The sequence below is a fragment of the Podarcis erhardii genome (genome assembly GCF_964252035.2).
Source record: "Podarcis erhardii genome assembly, chromosome: 5".
Taxonomy (NCBI): domain Eukaryota; kingdom Metazoa; phylum Chordata; class Lepidosauria; order Squamata; family Lacertidae; genus Podarcis; species Podarcis erhardii.
In genome coordinates, this window is record NC_138509.1 from 58,944,044 (window position 1) to 58,962,252 (window position 18,209).

Genomic DNA, 18,209 nt, shown 5'->3' on the forward strand with positions numbered 1-18,209 from the left:
AAGAAGAACCTGCTGGATCAGGCCAATGGCCCACTTGGTTCACCATCATGTTCTCACAGTGGGCAACTAGTTGCCTATGGGAAGCCTGCAAGCAGGACCCGAGTGCAATGCAGTGTCCAGTAACTGGTATTGAGAAGCATACTGCCTTTGACAGTATAGGTAGTTTTTACCTCCCCAGACAGTGGTGGTTCAAATGGTGTTTGGCAGATGGTGATAGCCATTCTTTCCCAACATTTCAGAATGGCAGGTGTCATTGTTAAAATGATGCACTCTGCCATTCTCTCAACTGGAATATCTTAAAACAGGAAGGGCAGCAGAGGATTACAACAGTCAGGTGACCCAAGGGACCACTCCAACGGGTCGGGACAAATTCTTACAGCTGCTCCCGCCTTACAATTGGAGTTAGTCATTAGTTATTTGTCTATTTTACATCTGACTAAAGTGAGCTGGGTGAATTCACAGAGACCATGAATATACAGATGATGCAATACCATATTTATGCATCCATTTAGCTTCCCATTGTGAAGATGGTTTGCTAGGTTTTAATGAGTTTTCACATAACTTGAAAGTACCCCTTTGTACTTTCCTTTGTACCCCTTTGTACCAGGTTTTATAAATCCGTTTGTCTTCAAAGGCCATAAGATATCACTGGGTTTGTTTTTGTTTGTTTGTTTTGCTGCAAGTCAACACGACGAATCTCCCAGGATCTGTGCAGTCCACCTGGGACTACTGGAGTGACAGGGTCGTTTATAGAGCATACAGTGGGACGTGCATTGTTCTCTCTATTGAAGGGACAGGTTACTAAGAGGCGTATACTGTAATGAGAGCACCCGATATGGCAAACCTTTCTCCGTGTGCTTTTTTAAAAAGTCACGGATTGAAATATACACGGATTGAAATATGGTGACAATGCAATGAAAGGAGTCAACAGACGCTAAGGGATGGTCAGTGCAGTGCACGTGGGCGTGTCTTTGCAACGGAGGAGTGGGACGGACGAGATCCTTTCACCACAATGAAAGGCGACCCTTACAAATGTTATGCGGTGTGCCATGTGGGCTGTGCTTGGGGAACCAGCGTCGATGACGGCAGGCAGGAGCCTAAAGGAAAAGCACGGATCTGAAAGGCAAGGAGGAGTGGGAAGAGCGGCTCACCATCTCCACGCACACTCTCCATTCCGAACGCATGACTTAGCTATGCGGTGGGAGGGAGCGCGCGCGAGACACAATGAAGGGGCGGGGCCTCGCGAGCCACGGGGCGGGGCTTCCGCGAGCTGGGCGGGCCTAGCTCTGCGAATGGACGGCGGCTTCTTTAGTGGGCGAGGCTTCCGGGCGCCCTGTAAACAGGGGGCGTGATTGGCTGGTGCCGCTCTGGCGGAAACGGCGGTGGCCGCGGGGCCGGTGTCAGGTGATCCGAACTGAGCGGCGCTGAGTCGCAGAGCACGGCGGTGCCCTGGTCTGTGCGCGCAAGTGCCCGGAGTTGCATCCGCGCCTCGCTCGGGCTCGGCCTCTATGGATGAGACGAGCCCCTTGGTGTCTCCGGAGCGCGGGCCGGCCGCAGGGTATGGGGTGCCCGGAGGGGCCGTGCGCTCCCCGCCCTGCCCCGCCGCCCCCAGCGCCCCCTCCGCGCCGCCGCCCTGCCCCTCGCCGCCCGGCTCTCCCGCAGGTGGCCGCGACCGGGAGCGCCAGCCCCTCCTGGATCGGGGCGCGGGCGCAGAGCGTGGGGCGCGCGGGGCGGTAGGGGCGGCCGGGGCGGCGCAGGTCCAGGCTCCAGTCGGGTTGGGGGCAGCGGCTGCCGCGGCCCGCGGAGAGCGGGAGCCCCGGAATGAATTCCCCGACGACCCAGAATTCGCCGAGGTGGTGCGGCAGTCGGAGCTGGCGAGCGAGCGCGGCATCTACCCGGAGCGCATCTACCAGGGCTCTAGCGGCAGCTATTTCGTCAAGGACCCGCAGGGGGTGAGAGGATTAGGGCTGGGGTGGGTGTGTGGAGACTATTCAGCCCAGGGTGGGGGGGAGCGAGGGGGTCTGGGTGGCCGAAAGGTGGTTACTTGATCTTGGCAAGTGGTCGCCCTGCCTTGTGCTAAGATACCAGGGGCCGGGGAGTCTCAGCTGGGAACTCGCAAGCTGGCCTTTGACTGACTTTACAAGGGTCATAATAATGTATGTGAAGTCCTCTGAACACTTGAAAGCGCTAAACAAGTTTAAGAATTAGTATCATAGGTAAGGTTAAGAAGATGATGGTAGGATTGTGTGTATATATGCCTTTACCACATCCTTGACCAGTTCTCTTAAGTGTAGGGTGGTCTTTCTTTGTTCCGAGACACTCCTGCCTGCTAGTAAAGGTAAAGGGACCCCTGACCATTAGGTCCAGTCCTGACCGACTCTGGGGTTGCGGTGCTCATCTCACTTAATTGGCCAAGGGAGCCAGCGTTTGTCCGCAGACAGCTTTCAGGTCATGTGGACTAAGCATGACTAAGCTGCGAACCAGAGCAGCGCATGGAAACGCTGTTTACTTTCCCGCTGGAGCAGTACCTATTTATCTACTTGCACTTTGACGTGCTTTCGAACTGCTAGGTTGGCAGGAGAAGGGCCCGAGCAACGGGAGCTCACCCCGTCACGGGGATTCGAACCGCCGACCTTCTGATCGGCAAGTCCTAGGCTCTGTGGTTTAACCCACAGCACCACCCACGTCCCCCCTGCCTTCTAGTAGGTGCCCTCTAATCTCTATCTTCTTACCTTTCCTCATTTCTGCTGTTGCTTGCAGTCTCTCTTTTCCCCTTCGCTGGAGTAGATGTGGCCAAAGGACAGTGCTCAGTATAACCCATCAAGTACAGCTGATCTGTCAGCTGTGCCCTTCTCCCCTAGGAGGAACAGCCAAGTGTAGGCCTTATTCTTAAACAGAACCAGTTTTATTATTGTAAATATAATACACACAGGTATGGTCTTGCTCTTTAGCATCTCAGAGTTCCAATGTTTGTTTCATAGTGTTGCTGTCAGTGTAATACTATGGTTATTGGGGAATAATACAAAAAATAAAGCTAGAAGCTTTAGGCCTTCTTACCCAATGAGGAGGCACAGTACTGCTTAACATGTTGAGGTGTTTAGTTGTAATTGGGTAAAGTTATCTTGGACTTGGAGTGTATCGGTTGGCTGTTTCCAGAGGCCAGCATAGCCTTGTCCAGTTAAAGGCTTTAGTAGCTGGTATTCTGGTTTCAATTGCTGTCCTGGATTATTAGTTCTGTTCGGTTGTCTGGGTAGGGGAGGATACCTGTTGTTTGTTACCCATTCTTGGCATTTAGTTTGGCCTTATCTTCATAATGTGTTTCTTTAGTTGGATCTGTCTCTTTCTGATCTTGAATAAGGAGGCAGGTGGCCCAACTGCCCTAGGCGGTATTACTGGAGGCGGTATTACTGGCACAGGATTCTTCTTAGTAAGCTTCTAGAGCATGGGCAGGCATACTAAGGCCCGGGGGCTGGATCCGGCCCAATCGCCTTCTAAATCCGGCCCACAGATGGTACAGATCAGCATGTTTTTACATAAGTAGAATGTGTGCTTTTATTTAAAATGCATCTCTGGGTTATTTGTGGGGCATGGGAATTTGTTCATTCCCCCCCCTCCAAAAAAAAAAAAAATTTATAGTTCAGCTCCCCACAAGGTCTGAGGGACAGTGGACCGGCCCCCTGCTGAAAAAGTTTGCTGACCCGTGCTAGAGTATACCATACAGCTCTTGTACTTGAGGGCATATGGATAGGAATTAGATTGACATAGACACTTTGGTAACAATAACTTTAGTGTGGCAAGGGGTGCCAACTTAAATAAAACATTGTGGGGGATGTAAGCTCTGCCCCACATAATTGATCACATGACACAACACACACACACACACACCCCACACACCATTTGAATGGCAATGTCCATCAACATTGGGGATCCCTGGCCCCTCAAATATTTTATTGGGGGGGGGCAAAGGTACCTTGGTCCCTAGGAGTTGGCTCCTATGAATGTGGTTGGACATTGTAAACTCCCTGCTGATTTCCCCAGTGTTCAGATGGGTTTGGAGCAGGGGTTATATGGTGTTGTTTTGTTAGTGTGAGTGTGCAGTTTAACCAAAAGTTACTCAACTAATACTGCTTCCAGCTCGCGGCTCTGCTTTACAAGTGGCTCAAGAAACCTAGCTCATTTGAATATGACCCCATTAGAGGGAGAGCTGAACAAATTCACTTGAAGTTCCTGTGTGCTTGCTGATGCAACAGCTGTATGCTTGTAAGGCAGATAGTCCCTTTTGCAGAGAATGATGGTTGGTGTCTGGGAGCAGCTCATGGATGTAGTTGGGGGGGGGCAGGAAGGGGCTACTGCCCCCAATAAATAAATAAATAAATAAATAAATATCAATAAAAATACATAGTTAACTGAGGTTCTGCCTCCCCCCCCCCCAATCCTAGCTATGCCCATGGAGCAGCTGATCAGCTTCCCTTCCTGATTGCGTGCTTCCTGAACTTTTTGACCTTTTGGATAAAACTGGCATTGAAATTTCTGTTCTTTAAGCTCATCTCTGCATTTTAAATATCTGTAGGAGCTGGCTGAGGTATCAAGATGGTGCGGGTTTTATTTTGGGAGAAAAATCGAAAGAACTATACATGCCTAATTTGTAGAAGAATATTCAGACTGGCCTCTTTCAAATTTCAGGTTATGTACTCTACCCGTTGCCCTTTGCTATGAAGAATTCCAGGTCACCACTGCTAATATTTACCCAGTCTACTTTCTAATCTTTGAATACCATATGTTGCTTTGGGTATTCCCCCATTAGCAGACATCAATGACTGTTTATCTAGTGACTTAATTCTTCTCGTTTGAAACCCAGATTTGTCAAGAGGGTATAAAAAATTCTATAAAGAATGGTAGATCAACTACTTTGTGCCTATTTTAGATGGCAAACTCCTTGAAACAAGATTTTCTTTCTTGTTGCACTATAAAATGGCATGCCTGCTAGTAGCAGTGCTATGTAAATAGTGAAATTAAGGGCACAATAATGGGTTTTAAATGTGTTAAACCTTCCATGCAGTAAACGTACTTGGGCTGTCCTGGGAAACACTGATATTCATGTCACTGGAAGTTTTTAAAAAGCAGATTGTGTCCTCTTATTCAGCTTGTTAATTCTAGTAATGGAGAAGTAAGATTGCCTGCAACTCATACCTCGTCTGAGGTCCTCATCAGATGATTTAGGTAGGTGTGGGCATGTGAATGGTGTACGATGAAATCTGATCTTTTCTTGTTTTGTATCAGACATTTCTGTTACTGCTGTTAACAGCATGTGTATTTTTTTAAAGCAATACTACTGTTGTTTTTTTCAAGCAGATTTGGGTAAGCAGGTATTGAATGAAAGCAAGATGTATGCATTCATGCTTGACCATGCCTTAAGAGAGGAGGTCTGGTAGATTCAATAGCATTACCCTTTTTAAGTTCTAGCCCATTATTTTCTTGTTTGCTCCACTCCCTTGCCTGCTTCTAGGAAGGGAAGACTGCTTCTATCATGGACTGAGTGAGATCCAGCTTCTGAGCCCTACTCCCTTGCCTTAGGATTTCCATGGGAGCTGCTGCTTGGTATGACACTTGATAAGAACATGAAAAAGGCAGGGAACATTGAATAATCATGGATATATACGGGCACCATGTCATTTCTGTTCCTGTACTAGAATTGAGTGCAATTTTATTTTCCATAGGCCATCTTGAGAGCCTTTGAGACTATAAAGCAGGCTATAAGTATTGTAAATGAATAAATCTAAGCAGAGAATAATCCTGAGGCTTTGCTTTCTCCTCTGGCTTGCTATATCACTGTACTTACAAGGAATTGGGCATATCTGTCTTGTGTTGGGATCTGTGGGCTGAGTTCTCGAATAACTGATCCTACTATATAAATGGATTAGCATGAGCTGTGGTTCCGGTCAGCTGCAGTGTATTCTTCATGCCTATGTGAGGATTGACTGTGTGCATGGCCATGTGGCTCTCCTTGTGACCCGTCATAACTAACCAGATTAATTTAGCTTCCTCTTTCTGAGTTGCATGTGTTGATTGTATGAAAAGCATGACTTATTTGCTGGCCATGTCAGTTTTTGTTATAGTGATCCAGCTTCTTCTTCCTGTCTGGTTTGGGTTTTGGATTCACTTCCCTTTTAGCTGAGTTGGTGGGAGATTCCGCCGGGATGAGTCAGCCTGGTCTTTATGCTGCTGCTCTAGGTGGATGGAAGGCAAATGGATCGATGCAGCGCTACTTCCTTCAGTTTTTGTTCATTAGAAAGGAGCCATTTCAGCCAGAGCTTTGTGGGGGAGGCTATGGTTTCTGGGTTAGTTGCTGCCAATTAGACCTGACCTCTTTATATGTGTGTATGTGTGTGCTGTTGGTAGATGGTTGGAGATAACTGTTGTATGTGTGACTGGAGATACGCTGCTGACCCTGCCTTTCTGCTAACTGTGATGGCAACTGTGTCCTCTCCACCCCATGGTTTAAAAAGTCATCTCTTGGTACATGGCTGGGAGGGAGAATTATCTAAAATCTAGTATGGAACTGACCAGCTAGAAGACATGGCTTCCTCAGCAGTGCAGCTGCCTAGAGAGGGAAAGTGAGAGCAGCCAGCATACATGATAATCAGGGGTGTCAGGAAAGAGGAATTTTCCTTCTGTTAGATTGCCAGGGTTTCCCCACTCAGGTAAACAGACATGTTTAATGGCATCTTCCAAAGCATAGGCCTGGCCCAGCTCTATGTGGCATTGGAATATATAGTATCCAGGAGCCTGGCTGGCTTATTACATATTACATTTTTTTCCTGGTTTCTATGCCAGCTACAATGCTCCCATTCTTTTTAACTCTTAGCTCCCCTTTACTAAGAGCCTTGAATGTATTTGGTATATCTAGAATTGTGTGCTGAAGCTCCAGCTTTCTGTTACTATACAATCCAGAACTTAGTAATAATAATAATAATAATAATTTATTATTTGTACCCCGCCCATCTGGCTGGGTTTCCCCAGCCACTCTGGGCGGCTTCCATAAAAACCAGAAATACACTAAAATATCACAGATTAAAAACTTCCCTGAACAGGGCTGCCTTAAGATGTCTTCTGAATGTCAGGTAGTTATTTATCGCTTTGACATCTGATGGGAGGGCGTTCCACAAGGCGGGTGCCACTACCGAGAAGGCCCTCTGCCTGGTTCCCTGTAGCTTTGCTTCTCGTAATGAGGGAACCGCCAGAAGGCCCTCGGCGCTGGACCTCAGCGTCCGGGCAGAACGATGGGGGTGGAGACGCTCCTTCAGGTATACTGGGCCGAGGCCGTTTAGGGCTTTAAAGGTCAACACCAGCACTTTGAATTGTGCTCGGAAACGTACTGGGAGCCAATGTAGGTCTTTCAAGACCGGTGTTATGTGGTCTCGGCGGCTGCCCCCAGTCACCAGTCTAGCTGCCGCATTCTGGATTAGTTGTAGTTTCCGAGTCACCTTCAAAGGTAGCCCCACGTAGAGCGCATTGCAGTAGTCCAAGCGGGAGATAACTAGAGCATGCACCACTCTGGCGAGACAGTCCGCGGGCAGGTAGGGTCTCAGCCTGCGTACCAGGTGGAGTTGGTAGACAGCTGCCCTGGATACAGAATTGACCTGCGCCTCCATGGACAGCTGTGAGTCCAAAATGACTCCCAGGCTGCGCACCTGGTCCTTCAGGGGCACAGTTACCCCATTCAGGACCAGGGAGTCCTCCACACCAGCCCGCCCCCTGTCCCCCAAAAACAGTACTTCTGTCTTGTCAGGATTCAACCTCAATCCATTAGCCGCCATCCATCCTCCAACCGCCTCCAGGCACTCACACAGGACCTTCACCGCCTTCACTGGTTCTGATTTGAAAGAGAGGTAGAGCTGGGTATCATCTGCATATTGATGGACACCCAGTCCAAACCCCCTGATGATCTCTCCCAGCGGCTTCATATAGATGTTAAAAAGCATGGGGGAGAGGACGGAACCCTGAGGCACCCCACAAGTGAGGGCCCAGGGGTCTGAACACTCATCCCCCACCACCACTTTCTGGACACGGCCCAGGAGGAAGGAGCGAAACCACTGTATAACAGTGCCCCCAGCTCCCAGCCCCTCTAGACGGTCCAGAAGGATGTTATGGTCGATTGTATCAAAGGCGCTGAGAGATCCAGCAGAACTAGGAAACAGCTCTCACCTTTGTCCCTAGCTCGCCGGAGATCATCAACCAGCGCGACCAAGGCAGTTTCAGTCCCATGATGAGGCCTGAATCCCGATTGGAAGGGATCCAAATGGTCCGCATCCTCCAGGCGTGCCTGGAGTTGTTCAGCAACCACACGCTCAATCACCTTGCCCAAGAATGGAAGATTTGAGACTGGGCGATAGTTGGCCATACTGGCCGGGTCTAAAGATGTTTTTTTAAGAAGCGGTTTGATGACCGCCTCTTTCAGCGGATCTGGGAATGCTCCCTCACAGAGGGAAGCATTCACCACCCCGCAGAGCCCATCGCCCAGCCCTTCCCGGCTTGCTTTTATTAGCCAGGATGGGCAAGGATCCAGGAGACAGGTGGTTGGTTTCACGCGTCCAAGCAGCCTGTCCACATCCTCGGGGGTAATGGATTGAAATCGATTCCATGCAACTTGACCAGACAGAGCTCTAGCACTCTCCCGCCCCAGCCCTGCTCCCACGGTGGTGTCTAGCTCCTTCCGAATATGAGTGATTTTATCTGCAAAAAACTTTGCAAAATCGTTGCAGGAGATCTTGGGGTCTTTACAAAGCCCCGGTGGTAAAGGTGGTTCCGTTAAATTACGAACCACCTGAAAAAGTCTCCTGCTACTATTTTCTGCAGATGCAATAGAGGCGGTGAAGAAAGTCTTCTTCGCCGTCGCTATCGCCACTTGGTAGGCTCGACGTTGAGCTCTAACCTGTGTCCGGTCAGATTCGGAGTGAGTTTTTTGCCACCGACGCTCTAGCCGTCTCAGCGATTGTTTCATCGCCCTCAGCTCCGAAGAAAACCACGGAGCTGTCCGGGCTCCATGCAATCGGAGAGGGCGCTTCGGAGCCAGACAGTCGATAGCCCTGGTTAACTCCGCATTCCAGCGGGCCACCAGGGAATCAGCTGAAAGGCCATCAACATGGGATAAGGCATCCCCTACCACTCTCTGGAAACCATTTGGATCCATTAAGTGGCGGGGGCGGACCATCCGAATTGGTCCCACCTCCCTGCAGAGGGGAAGGGTCGTGGAGAAGTCCAGTTGCACTAGGAAGTGATCTGACCATGGCACTTCTTTTGTTTCACTTTTACTTAGTGTCAGATCACCCACGTCACTAGAGGTGAACACCAGGTCTAAGGCATGTCCATGACTATGAGTTGGGCCAAACTTATTCAGGGACAGCCCCATGGAGGCCATGCTTTCCACGAAGTCCAGAGCAGCCCCTTGTAAGGTCGTGTCGGCATGGATGTTAAAATCCCCTAGGACAACCAAACTAGGTGTCTCCAGGAGAAAATCCGCCACGACCTGAAGCAGCTCAGACAGGGAATCCTTGGTGCAGCGGGGAGGTCGGTACACCAAAAGGAATCCTGTACTGCCCCTATTGCCCAACTTCCAGAACATGCACTCAGAAAACTGGATCTTCCCAGTAGGACGCCTGGAAACTTAGGAAAAAACCATGCCAATTTTGCTTTTGCGTCGCATGTGTTTCGTGTGCACATCTGTCCTTTTTTTGGTCACAAATTGGAAGATTCTGATGACAGAGCTGTATGAGTGAAAAGGCCGTGGGTGGGAGGGAGCTGCTGACTGAAGGAACCCTACTCCTTGTATTTGATTTTCAAACTTTTAGTAGAAATACCCATTGTATCTTCAGAGGCTTCACCTGCAGTTGTGAGGCCTAGTATGTTCTGTTAAAAAACAAATGCTCATAAATTGTTTTAATGAAGCATCTTCTGTGGAAGGTAGCCTCCTATGTTGAATTATGTCATGCAGTTTCAGCTACCCAGAATCCAGGACCGGCTGGTGGTGCATTCGTGGAATAGGCCAGGCTATAGTGTAGGCAGCAAATGGCATGGTGCTTGTAAGTAATACGTAATCAACTAGTGCCCCATCTAGTGGTTGCACACATGCATCTGCTCCTTCCTTAAATCAGTGCCCTAGGCTGGAACTAGACACATCAAAGAAACGTTTCACGCGTTGCAAACTTTGTATGAGAAATCGGGTTAGCAGAAATGGAATTCCACAGCGCCATCTGGTGTCACAGTGTTAGAATGCATAAACAAAGCATAAGTGTTTTTTCTTTGCCAAAGCCAAGTCCCCAGCTCTTTCTAGCTGAGTCCCCAGAAGCTGTTCCAGAGTTCTCAGTGTGGACCTTTCCTAAGCTGTGTGCCTGTTGCTTTGGTAACCTTGTATGGGATGCTAGTATTGTTGTTGGTGTGGGGACAGAGAAGGGGGGTGGAGAACCTGTAGCCCTCCAGTGGCTGCTTGACTACAGATTTTCATATTATTGGCCGTGCCAACTGGGGCTGATGGGTGTTGTAGTCCAACATCTTAGAGGGCCACAGATTCTCTATCTGTGGAGCACAGTCTACCAGGCTTACAAAGTATCAGGAGGGGCGGGAAGAGTCTTTGGCAACATGTGGCACTCTGTACACTTTACTTCCTTTCCGGAGTTCCCCAGGATCTTTGTCTCCTGACTGAGCGTCATCCTGCTAGTGTCATCCTGAGATGAGAAGCGGCAGCTGCTTGACTTGTCTGTATCTCACTGTTGTAAAAAATGACATGGCAATCTTTCTCTGAGGCCCATGGGTGGGACTCCATAGAGAACCCAAAAGGACTTGTAGTAGGAAAGGCTGGATATTTGTGCCACAGTAACTTCTCGGTGCGCTCCCTAGCTAAAGAGAGCACTGACAATGAGGTTGAGTGGGCTTAGAAGGCGGGGTGGGGGTGGGGGAGTAAGTTTTAGAAGGGAACCAGAACTCAAAAGGTTTGAAACATTGCTTTACGGTGGAAGGCCCCATTCCCCCGCTGAAAATGCAGCAGCTAATTGTAGCTCTCAGCATACAATTTAAAGCACTGGGACTATGTGGACAGGGAAGTGAAACCTCCTAGTAAATTTCCCAACTAGAGATGCCATAAACTTCGTTATACCTACCTAACCAGTGAGGTGTAGCCGATCAGTCCCAGGAGGTGGAACTGATCAGTCTGCTTATTTAGCTCATTGTGCACCTGGATTATAGAATCCGAGAACTGTAGAGTTGGAAGGGACCCCAAGGATCATCTAGTCCAACCCCCTGCAATGCAGGAATCTTAGCTAAAGTGTCTATGACAGATGGCCATCCAACCTCTGCTTAAAAACCTCCAAAGAAGGAGAGCCTACCACCTCTCATGGAAATCTGTTCCACTGTTGAACAACTCTTACTGTCAGAAGATTCTTCCTGAGGTTTAGTCAGAATCTCCGGACTTGTAACTTGAATTCATTAGTTCGAATTCTAGCCTCTGGAGCAGGCAAAAACAAGGTTCCTCCATCTTCCATGTGGCAGCCCTTTAGATATTGGAAGATGGCTGTCATATGTCCTCTCAGTCTCCTCTTTTCCAGGCTAAAGAGATTACCGGTAATTTTACCAGTTTTTAATTTTGGAATTATTTATTAAGACAGGGTAGCAAACCTGTAGCCTTCCATATGTTGTTGGACTCCAACTCCCATCATTCCCGATCACTGGCCATGCTGGCTGAGGCTGATAGGAGTTGGGTCCAACAACCCCTGGAGGCTCACAGATTTCCCCACTGCAGTTAAGAACTGTTGTCCTAGGTAATATGTTTGTCCAGAGAATGCGCGCTCAGCTTGGCCGCCTGAACTCCTGGGAGTGAAAAATGAGAACTATTGGTTGAAGGTCTGCTCTTGAAAAGTGGGGCACCAGGTCCCTTTGTGACGGATGTGTATGTTTTAACTGGAAGCATTCTTGTAAATGTGTAGCTCTTAGCAAAGAAGACCTCTAACCCCTTCTCTTTCTACAATATTGATCTGTTTGGCAAGAGCCTGGTACTTTGCCATATGTTGTGGGGGTTGGCTGCCCTTGCCTTGCCCAGCTTGAATTAACCAACTTCCCATTTCTGTCCGTTTCAGAAAATCATCGGCGTATTCAAACCCAAGAATGAGGAACCTTATGGGCAGCTGAACCCTAAGTGGACAAAGTGGCTGCAGAAACTGTGCTGCCCCTGTTGTTTCGGAAGGGACTGCCTTGTTCTTAACCAGGGATACTTATCTGAGGCTGGTGCTAGCCTTGTTGACCAGAAGCTGGAACTGAACATTGTTCCCCGCACAAAGGTGAGCCTGGGACAGAGGAGGAAGCAGACAGCAGGATTTAATAGTGGATAGGATGCCTGGATAGAGACCTGTGTGTTTTTGTGTGGGATCCCCAGTGCCTACTTCCTAAATAATAAAATCCTGCCTTTCATCCAGCCCCCACTTCTGCCTCTTATCTTAATAGTTTGTTCCTATATATCTATTGATATTTCTCACTCCTAGCCCAGTGAGGACTTCTGGCTTTGAATTAGAAACAGGGAAAACAGCAATTGAGGAAAGAAGCAACTGGGAGTAGTCCCAGAATTATTATATCCCATTCATTCATTAAAAAAATTGCCCTTTGCCAAGTGTGGTGAGTTGCTGGTTTTTGCATTAATTTGGTTACTGTATTCTTGAGTTTGATCTCCATATTTGAGTTTTGGGATAGGAACTACATGTAGAAGTAATTAGAAGAACCTGACTACAAATGAAGAAAAGTTGTAACCATAAGCATGGAATGTTTATATCACTTTTAAAGTACTATATACTTTTATTTACTTTTTAACAAAGATGCTAGAAGGTATAGGGTTTTACTCTCCCCACCCCATTGTAATTTTTCAGGTCAATAAATTATGCTCAGAATTTGAGATGTGTAGGTTTTTTTTGTTTTTAATAAAGTAGGCAAACCTGCATATGCCTATATTTTTACCATGTTCTGTAAATAGCAGAGTGTGGCATTTATGGATTATGCTTTTTAAAAGTCATCTCTTTTCCATGCCCACAGGTGGTGTACTTGGCCAGCGAAACATTTAACTACAGCGCCATTGACCGAGTGAAGTCCCGGGGCAAACGCCTGGCCCTGGAGAAAGTGCCAAAAGTGGGGCAGAGGTTTCACCGAATTGGGCTTCCTCCAAAGGTAGGGGAGGTTTAAGGTGCCCAGAAATGTTTTGTGCCACTGAGCCAGGCCTTGTTCCCTTAACCCACCTGCCTCTTGCTCTCAGGTGGGCTCCTTCCAGCTCTTTGTGGAAGGCTACAAGGATGCAGATTACTGGCTACGGCGCTTTGAGGCTGAGCCCCTCCCAGAGAATACGAACCGCCAATTGCTGCTGCAGTTTGAGAGGCTGGTGGTGCTGGACTACATCATTCGCAATACAGGTAGGTTCTGTGTCAGCTCTTGGCCCATAGGGTGGGAGCACTGCCGACTGAGGAATCTGATGGGAGAGATATTACTTGTTGGAAAGCCTTGTGAAGAGGGAAGTATATTTTGCTCTGCTATTCTGAATGTAGCCCTTGCTCAATGCACATATTCCCTGGTATGCTACTTCCGAAACTCCTTGGCCCTTTGATGTCCCACAACGTTGTTTATAGGTACGATCATAAGAAAATGAAATGACAATCATTCTCCAATTTGTTTTTGAAGAGGTATGCAACATGATACAGTCCTGGAGATCTCATCAATTACTATTTATAGTAATTGGGGGGAAATTCCTTGTTTTCTATACAGTGCTTCTGTGTTCTGCACACATATACTTGCACATGTTTATATTCATGTTTCAATAATTTATATTCTATTGTCATTTGGGTTCCTGTGACCTTGTCTCCTTGTCATTTATATTTGGGGACTTCCTCCTGTATTTGAGGGGAATAATAGGAAACTGCCTTTTACTAAGTCAGATGGTTGGTTCACTTTAACTCAGTATTCTCTACATTGATTGTTCAAAAGCCTTTTCCGGCCCTATCTGTAGATGTCAGGGACTGAGCCTGGAAATTCCTACATATGAAGCATGTGCTCTTCCACTAACCTAAAGCCCTACATAGCTGTGTGCTGGGGCTCCTTGGCTCTTGAGGCAAACCATTGTGTCGAAGACGTGATGGATAGCCTGCAAGTGATTTATGCAGAGTTCCAACCTGGAGCCCTGCTGTAGCCATAGGTAGTCTTATTGTCCTAAAATCCTCGTAGAGTTGGGATACTCTTACCTGAAGGCTGTACAGCATCTTCCCAAGCCTAGGATGCAGGCTCTGCAGCTTCCACTTCCCCTGAAGGAAGGATAGTAGGGGATTGCCTTGCTGTTTTGCATGGGAAATTCTTCTGTGGCTTGACAAACCATGAGCAGTAATGACAAGGCTGGAATAAGGTTGCCTTCTCCAAATAATAGGGGACGATAGACTGAAAGATTGTAAGCTGCCAGATTACACAGTTTGATGATGTGTCTTACTTCTTCTCCCCCCACCGCCACTTTTTAATACTACAATGTGGATCTTGCTATCTGTGGTGAGATTTCTCTGTCTTATCAATGTGTTTTCCTTCTTCCACAGACCGGGGAAATGACAACTGGCTTATCAAGTATGACTGTCCTCTGGACAGCACAAGCGTGCGGGTGAGTAGGGCCCATGCTGCTCTGATGGTTCCACTTGGGGATCTATCTTGTGTTCTACAGCAGCAGGCAGTATGGGACTAGAAGGAATAGGTATGCAGTGTTGAGGAAGGGCCAAATTTAAGGGAATGTCTCTAATCAGGTGCCGTAACTGCTGAACACATCTTAGGCACAGGTAGACTAGCTGACAACTTGCTGCTTGTGGAGTGACAGCCCTTAGTTCTGAGTGATATAAAAAGTTGGTCTTCAGTGTATAGGCTGGCACCAAGACATGGGAGAGTCCAGAAGTTGCTGAGCCCTTTCCAGTGAGTGCCAGAAAAGAGAAAGCTGGCATCATGGCTCTAGCAAGCTTGCAGAGGAGCAAAATTGGGAGGGAGAAGGTAGTGTCAAAGGAGTGCTAGACTCACTTTGCCCATTAGCAATGCTTAGACTCCCTTTAGGCCTGGGGGGGGGGTGCAGAGAGGATTTGAGGTAGGGCTTGGTCAGAACTTTTGGTAGTATAAGCAGTGCCCATTGTGTTGCTTTTGCGGTGCTGAAAACGAGGACAAAGCGGAGCTGCAGAATGGAAGAGACAAGTGGCTTCAAAAATTAGTTTGGGAAGGTAAAAAGGGGATTAAGTGGATGCACGGGGTGGGAAGGGGAATCTGTAGAGCGTTAATGTGGGAAGAGAAGTGGAGTTGCGGTTGGTAAACAGTGAGCAGTGGGGCAGAGCACCCCGTGTGTGTGTGTGTGTGTGTGTGTGGACGAACATTTTAGATATTGTTTTACTCTTGTTCTTATATTTGGTTTTAAACATTTTCCTGTAAAAAGTAACAAATACAACAGTACCCTTTTCTGGTTCAACATTCTTCCCTCTCTGTAGGACTCAGAATGGGTAGTGGTGAAGGAGCCTATAATTAAACTGGCTGCCATTGACAATGGCCTGGCTTTCCCTCTCAAGCATCCAGATTCTTGGAGAGCATGTAAGTAGTCCCAAGCCCTAGAACCCAAGCAGATTCCCAGTAAGGAAGTGTTTCTGGCTGGTCCAGGGTGCTCTTTAAGGTGCCTTGTGTTTCCATGTGGAGTCCAGGATGTTCAGGGTCTCCAGTGCTAGGATTGAGTCATCTTCAGTGTCCTTTATGGGATGTTGCCCTCGTAACAAGCCTGTTAACATTTGCTTTTTGTCTCACCCCCCCCCCTCCAAAGACCCTTTCTACTGGGCATGGCTGCCCCAGGCCAAGGTGCCCTTTTCCCAGGAGATCAAGGATCTGATACTGCCAAAGATTTCAGACCCTAATTTTATCAAGGATTTAGAAGAAGACCTCTATGAACTCTTCAAGGTAACCACAGGCACCAGGGCAAGTACACCTGTGATTCTATTCATTCTGCTCATGAGCAAATAATTTGTGTGGATGCTGTGGGAGGGTAACTGCACCTATTCCTCTCCATAAGAACAGAAGACAAGAAGAGATTTGTACGCAGCACCCACCCTAATCGTGTCTGTCTATCTGTTGCTGTCTCTTTTGTAGAAAGATCCAGGCTTTGACAGGGGCCAGTTCCACAAGCAGATTGCCGTCATGCGTGGCCAGGTATGCTCCTTGCTCCCATTCGAGGAATGGGATCTCTGCTGGCACTGGGCTGTCTTTGCCTCCCTTTACAATTGGGTTCCTGCTGACTCCGGGCACTCAAGTTTCCCCCCTCTTCTCTTCCTAGATCCTGAATTTGACCCAGGCCTTGAAAGATGGAAAGAGCCCCCTTCACCTGGTCCAGATGCCCCCTGTAATTGTAGAGACAGCTCGCTCCCACCAGCGCTCTGCCAGTGAGTCGTACACGCAAAGCTTCCAGAGCCGCAAGCCTTTCTTTTCCTGGTGGTAGCAGAGGTCTCTGCAACTCATCGAGGAACCCGAGTTATCACTTGACAGCGGGCAGCCAATCCTCCAGACTGAGGCCGCTGTGCTGCTGCCAGTGGGAGATGTAAGCAGGCGCTACCAGCCAGCCTCAACTCTGCACATTCCCAGCAGGAAGGGAGGCCCTTAGACCTGACTGCTCCCCCCCCCTCTTGCTGCAGGCTGGAAATGCCCGTCCACTCCCCAGCCTGAGCATGGCAGCATCTCCCAGCAGGTGCCTGCATGCAGCATCCTTTGGTTTCAAGCCGTCCCTCTAATGTCCACCTGGGTGGAGAACACCCCAGGGTCTTCTGCCTGGGAAGGCTGGCGATGAAGGGGGATGATCTGAGTTGGATAGAGGTGCTCCTGCTGTGTGCAACTCCCAGCCTTGATATTCCTCCCTCCTTCCCTGCACCCTGTTTTATCCTGCAGCGGAGGGGGAGGACCCTGCTCCACTAGGCTTGCTCTGTTATCTGTGGTCCTACAGAGCTCCTCCTAGTGCTGTAGGCACCAGTCATGTCTTGGGGCCATCCATAAGGAGCACAGCTGCCACCGACTGCTCCTGGGAGGATGCAAGTTGGGATAGAGAGGAAAGAAGAACTTAAGGGTCGCACTAGAGTCTGTTGGTGCAGCTTTTGTCTGCCTGGGGTAATATTAGCAGGTAGGTCCTGCAAGAGTATAACTGCTGTGCTTCCTTCCCTTCCTTCTGCAAGGGAGTAAATGCCTCAAATAGTAGATTTTAACATTGGTTTTAAATAATTGAACCCAAGTGAACACACTTGTTCTCCATGTAGTGCCGGAGCAACTGAGAGGATGACTATATCCTAGCACTGTTAGCCTTGGGCTAGTATTTCACACCCATCTAGTCTGATCCCTAGAGGAAGTAATAGCTGTGCCTCTTCTCTGCCCATGCTGGGGTGAGCGGGAGGCAGAAAAGAGGCCACTGCCAGAGGCAGAATCCTCCCCTGGGCTGCATTTGGGCATTGACAATCGGGGGGGGGGGGGGGGAGGAGGTTCTCTGGGTGGGGTTGCCTGCTGCCATGGGGGAAATGTCCTCACTGCATCCTCATAAGGGGAAGCACTCACATTAGGATCACTACCATACCGAGTTCCTTTACACCCCGTGTGCAATGGAATGGTACAGTGAATGCTGCTTTCCTGAAAGCTACTGTGCTAAATCCCTGGCATCAAGTTTCCCTCTGAAATTGTCAATATAAGTGTCCTGATTTCTCCTTGGGTGTTGCTGATTTGGCTGCCACCCAGGCCTGCGAGGAGAAGCCTTGCATCGAGTCCAGCTTCTCTGCTGTTCAGAACAGTCGCCTGGTGCCCTGTTTGTGGGGGGGTCTGCCTCTTTCTCACTTGGGGGACAATTCCCTGCTGTATGCCTGAGGTGCCAGGCTGAAGCTGATGTACTTGATGCCAGGCATGGGTTCTTTTCCTTTTTGCCAGCCTGAACTGAAATGTATCGTTCTTATGCACTGTAGAAATGTATGTAATATATTTAAATCAATGCAAGTATCTTCATAACAGGTCTGCAGTTGCAGAGCCGGTCTCTTGCGTGGTTTTTTTTTTGGTCTGCTTGTGTTAACGGGAACTGAATTTTCTCCCTGCGCTGCTGCTTGCAATTGTGTCATGGCTCACACTTACTTCCCCTGCAGTATGAATATTCCCCACTAGGTGAAGCT

The 18,209-nt window shown here is 48.4% G+C and overlaps 1 protein-coding gene across 1 annotated transcript; it reads left to right on the plus strand.

Annotated features, from left to right (window-relative positions):
* Window positions 1–1,395: 1,395 nt before the first annotated feature.
* On the plus strand, window positions 1,396–18,051 carry PI4K2A (phosphatidylinositol 4-kinase type 2 alpha). Its single transcript, XM_081863870.1, has 9 exons — window positions 1,396–1,952; window positions 12,126–12,326; window positions 13,069–13,200; window positions 13,286–13,439; window positions 14,601–14,662; window positions 15,522–15,621; window positions 15,845–15,978; window positions 16,168–16,227; window positions 16,352–18,051. The coding sequence occupies exons 1-9, from the start codon at window positions 1,509–1,511 to the stop codon at window positions 16,511–16,513; spliced, it is 1,449 nt and encodes a 482-aa protein (XP_081719996.1). The 5' UTR covers window positions 1,396–1,508; the 3' UTR covers window positions 16,514–18,051.
* The last annotated feature ends 158 nt before the right edge of the window (window positions 18,052–18,209 follow it).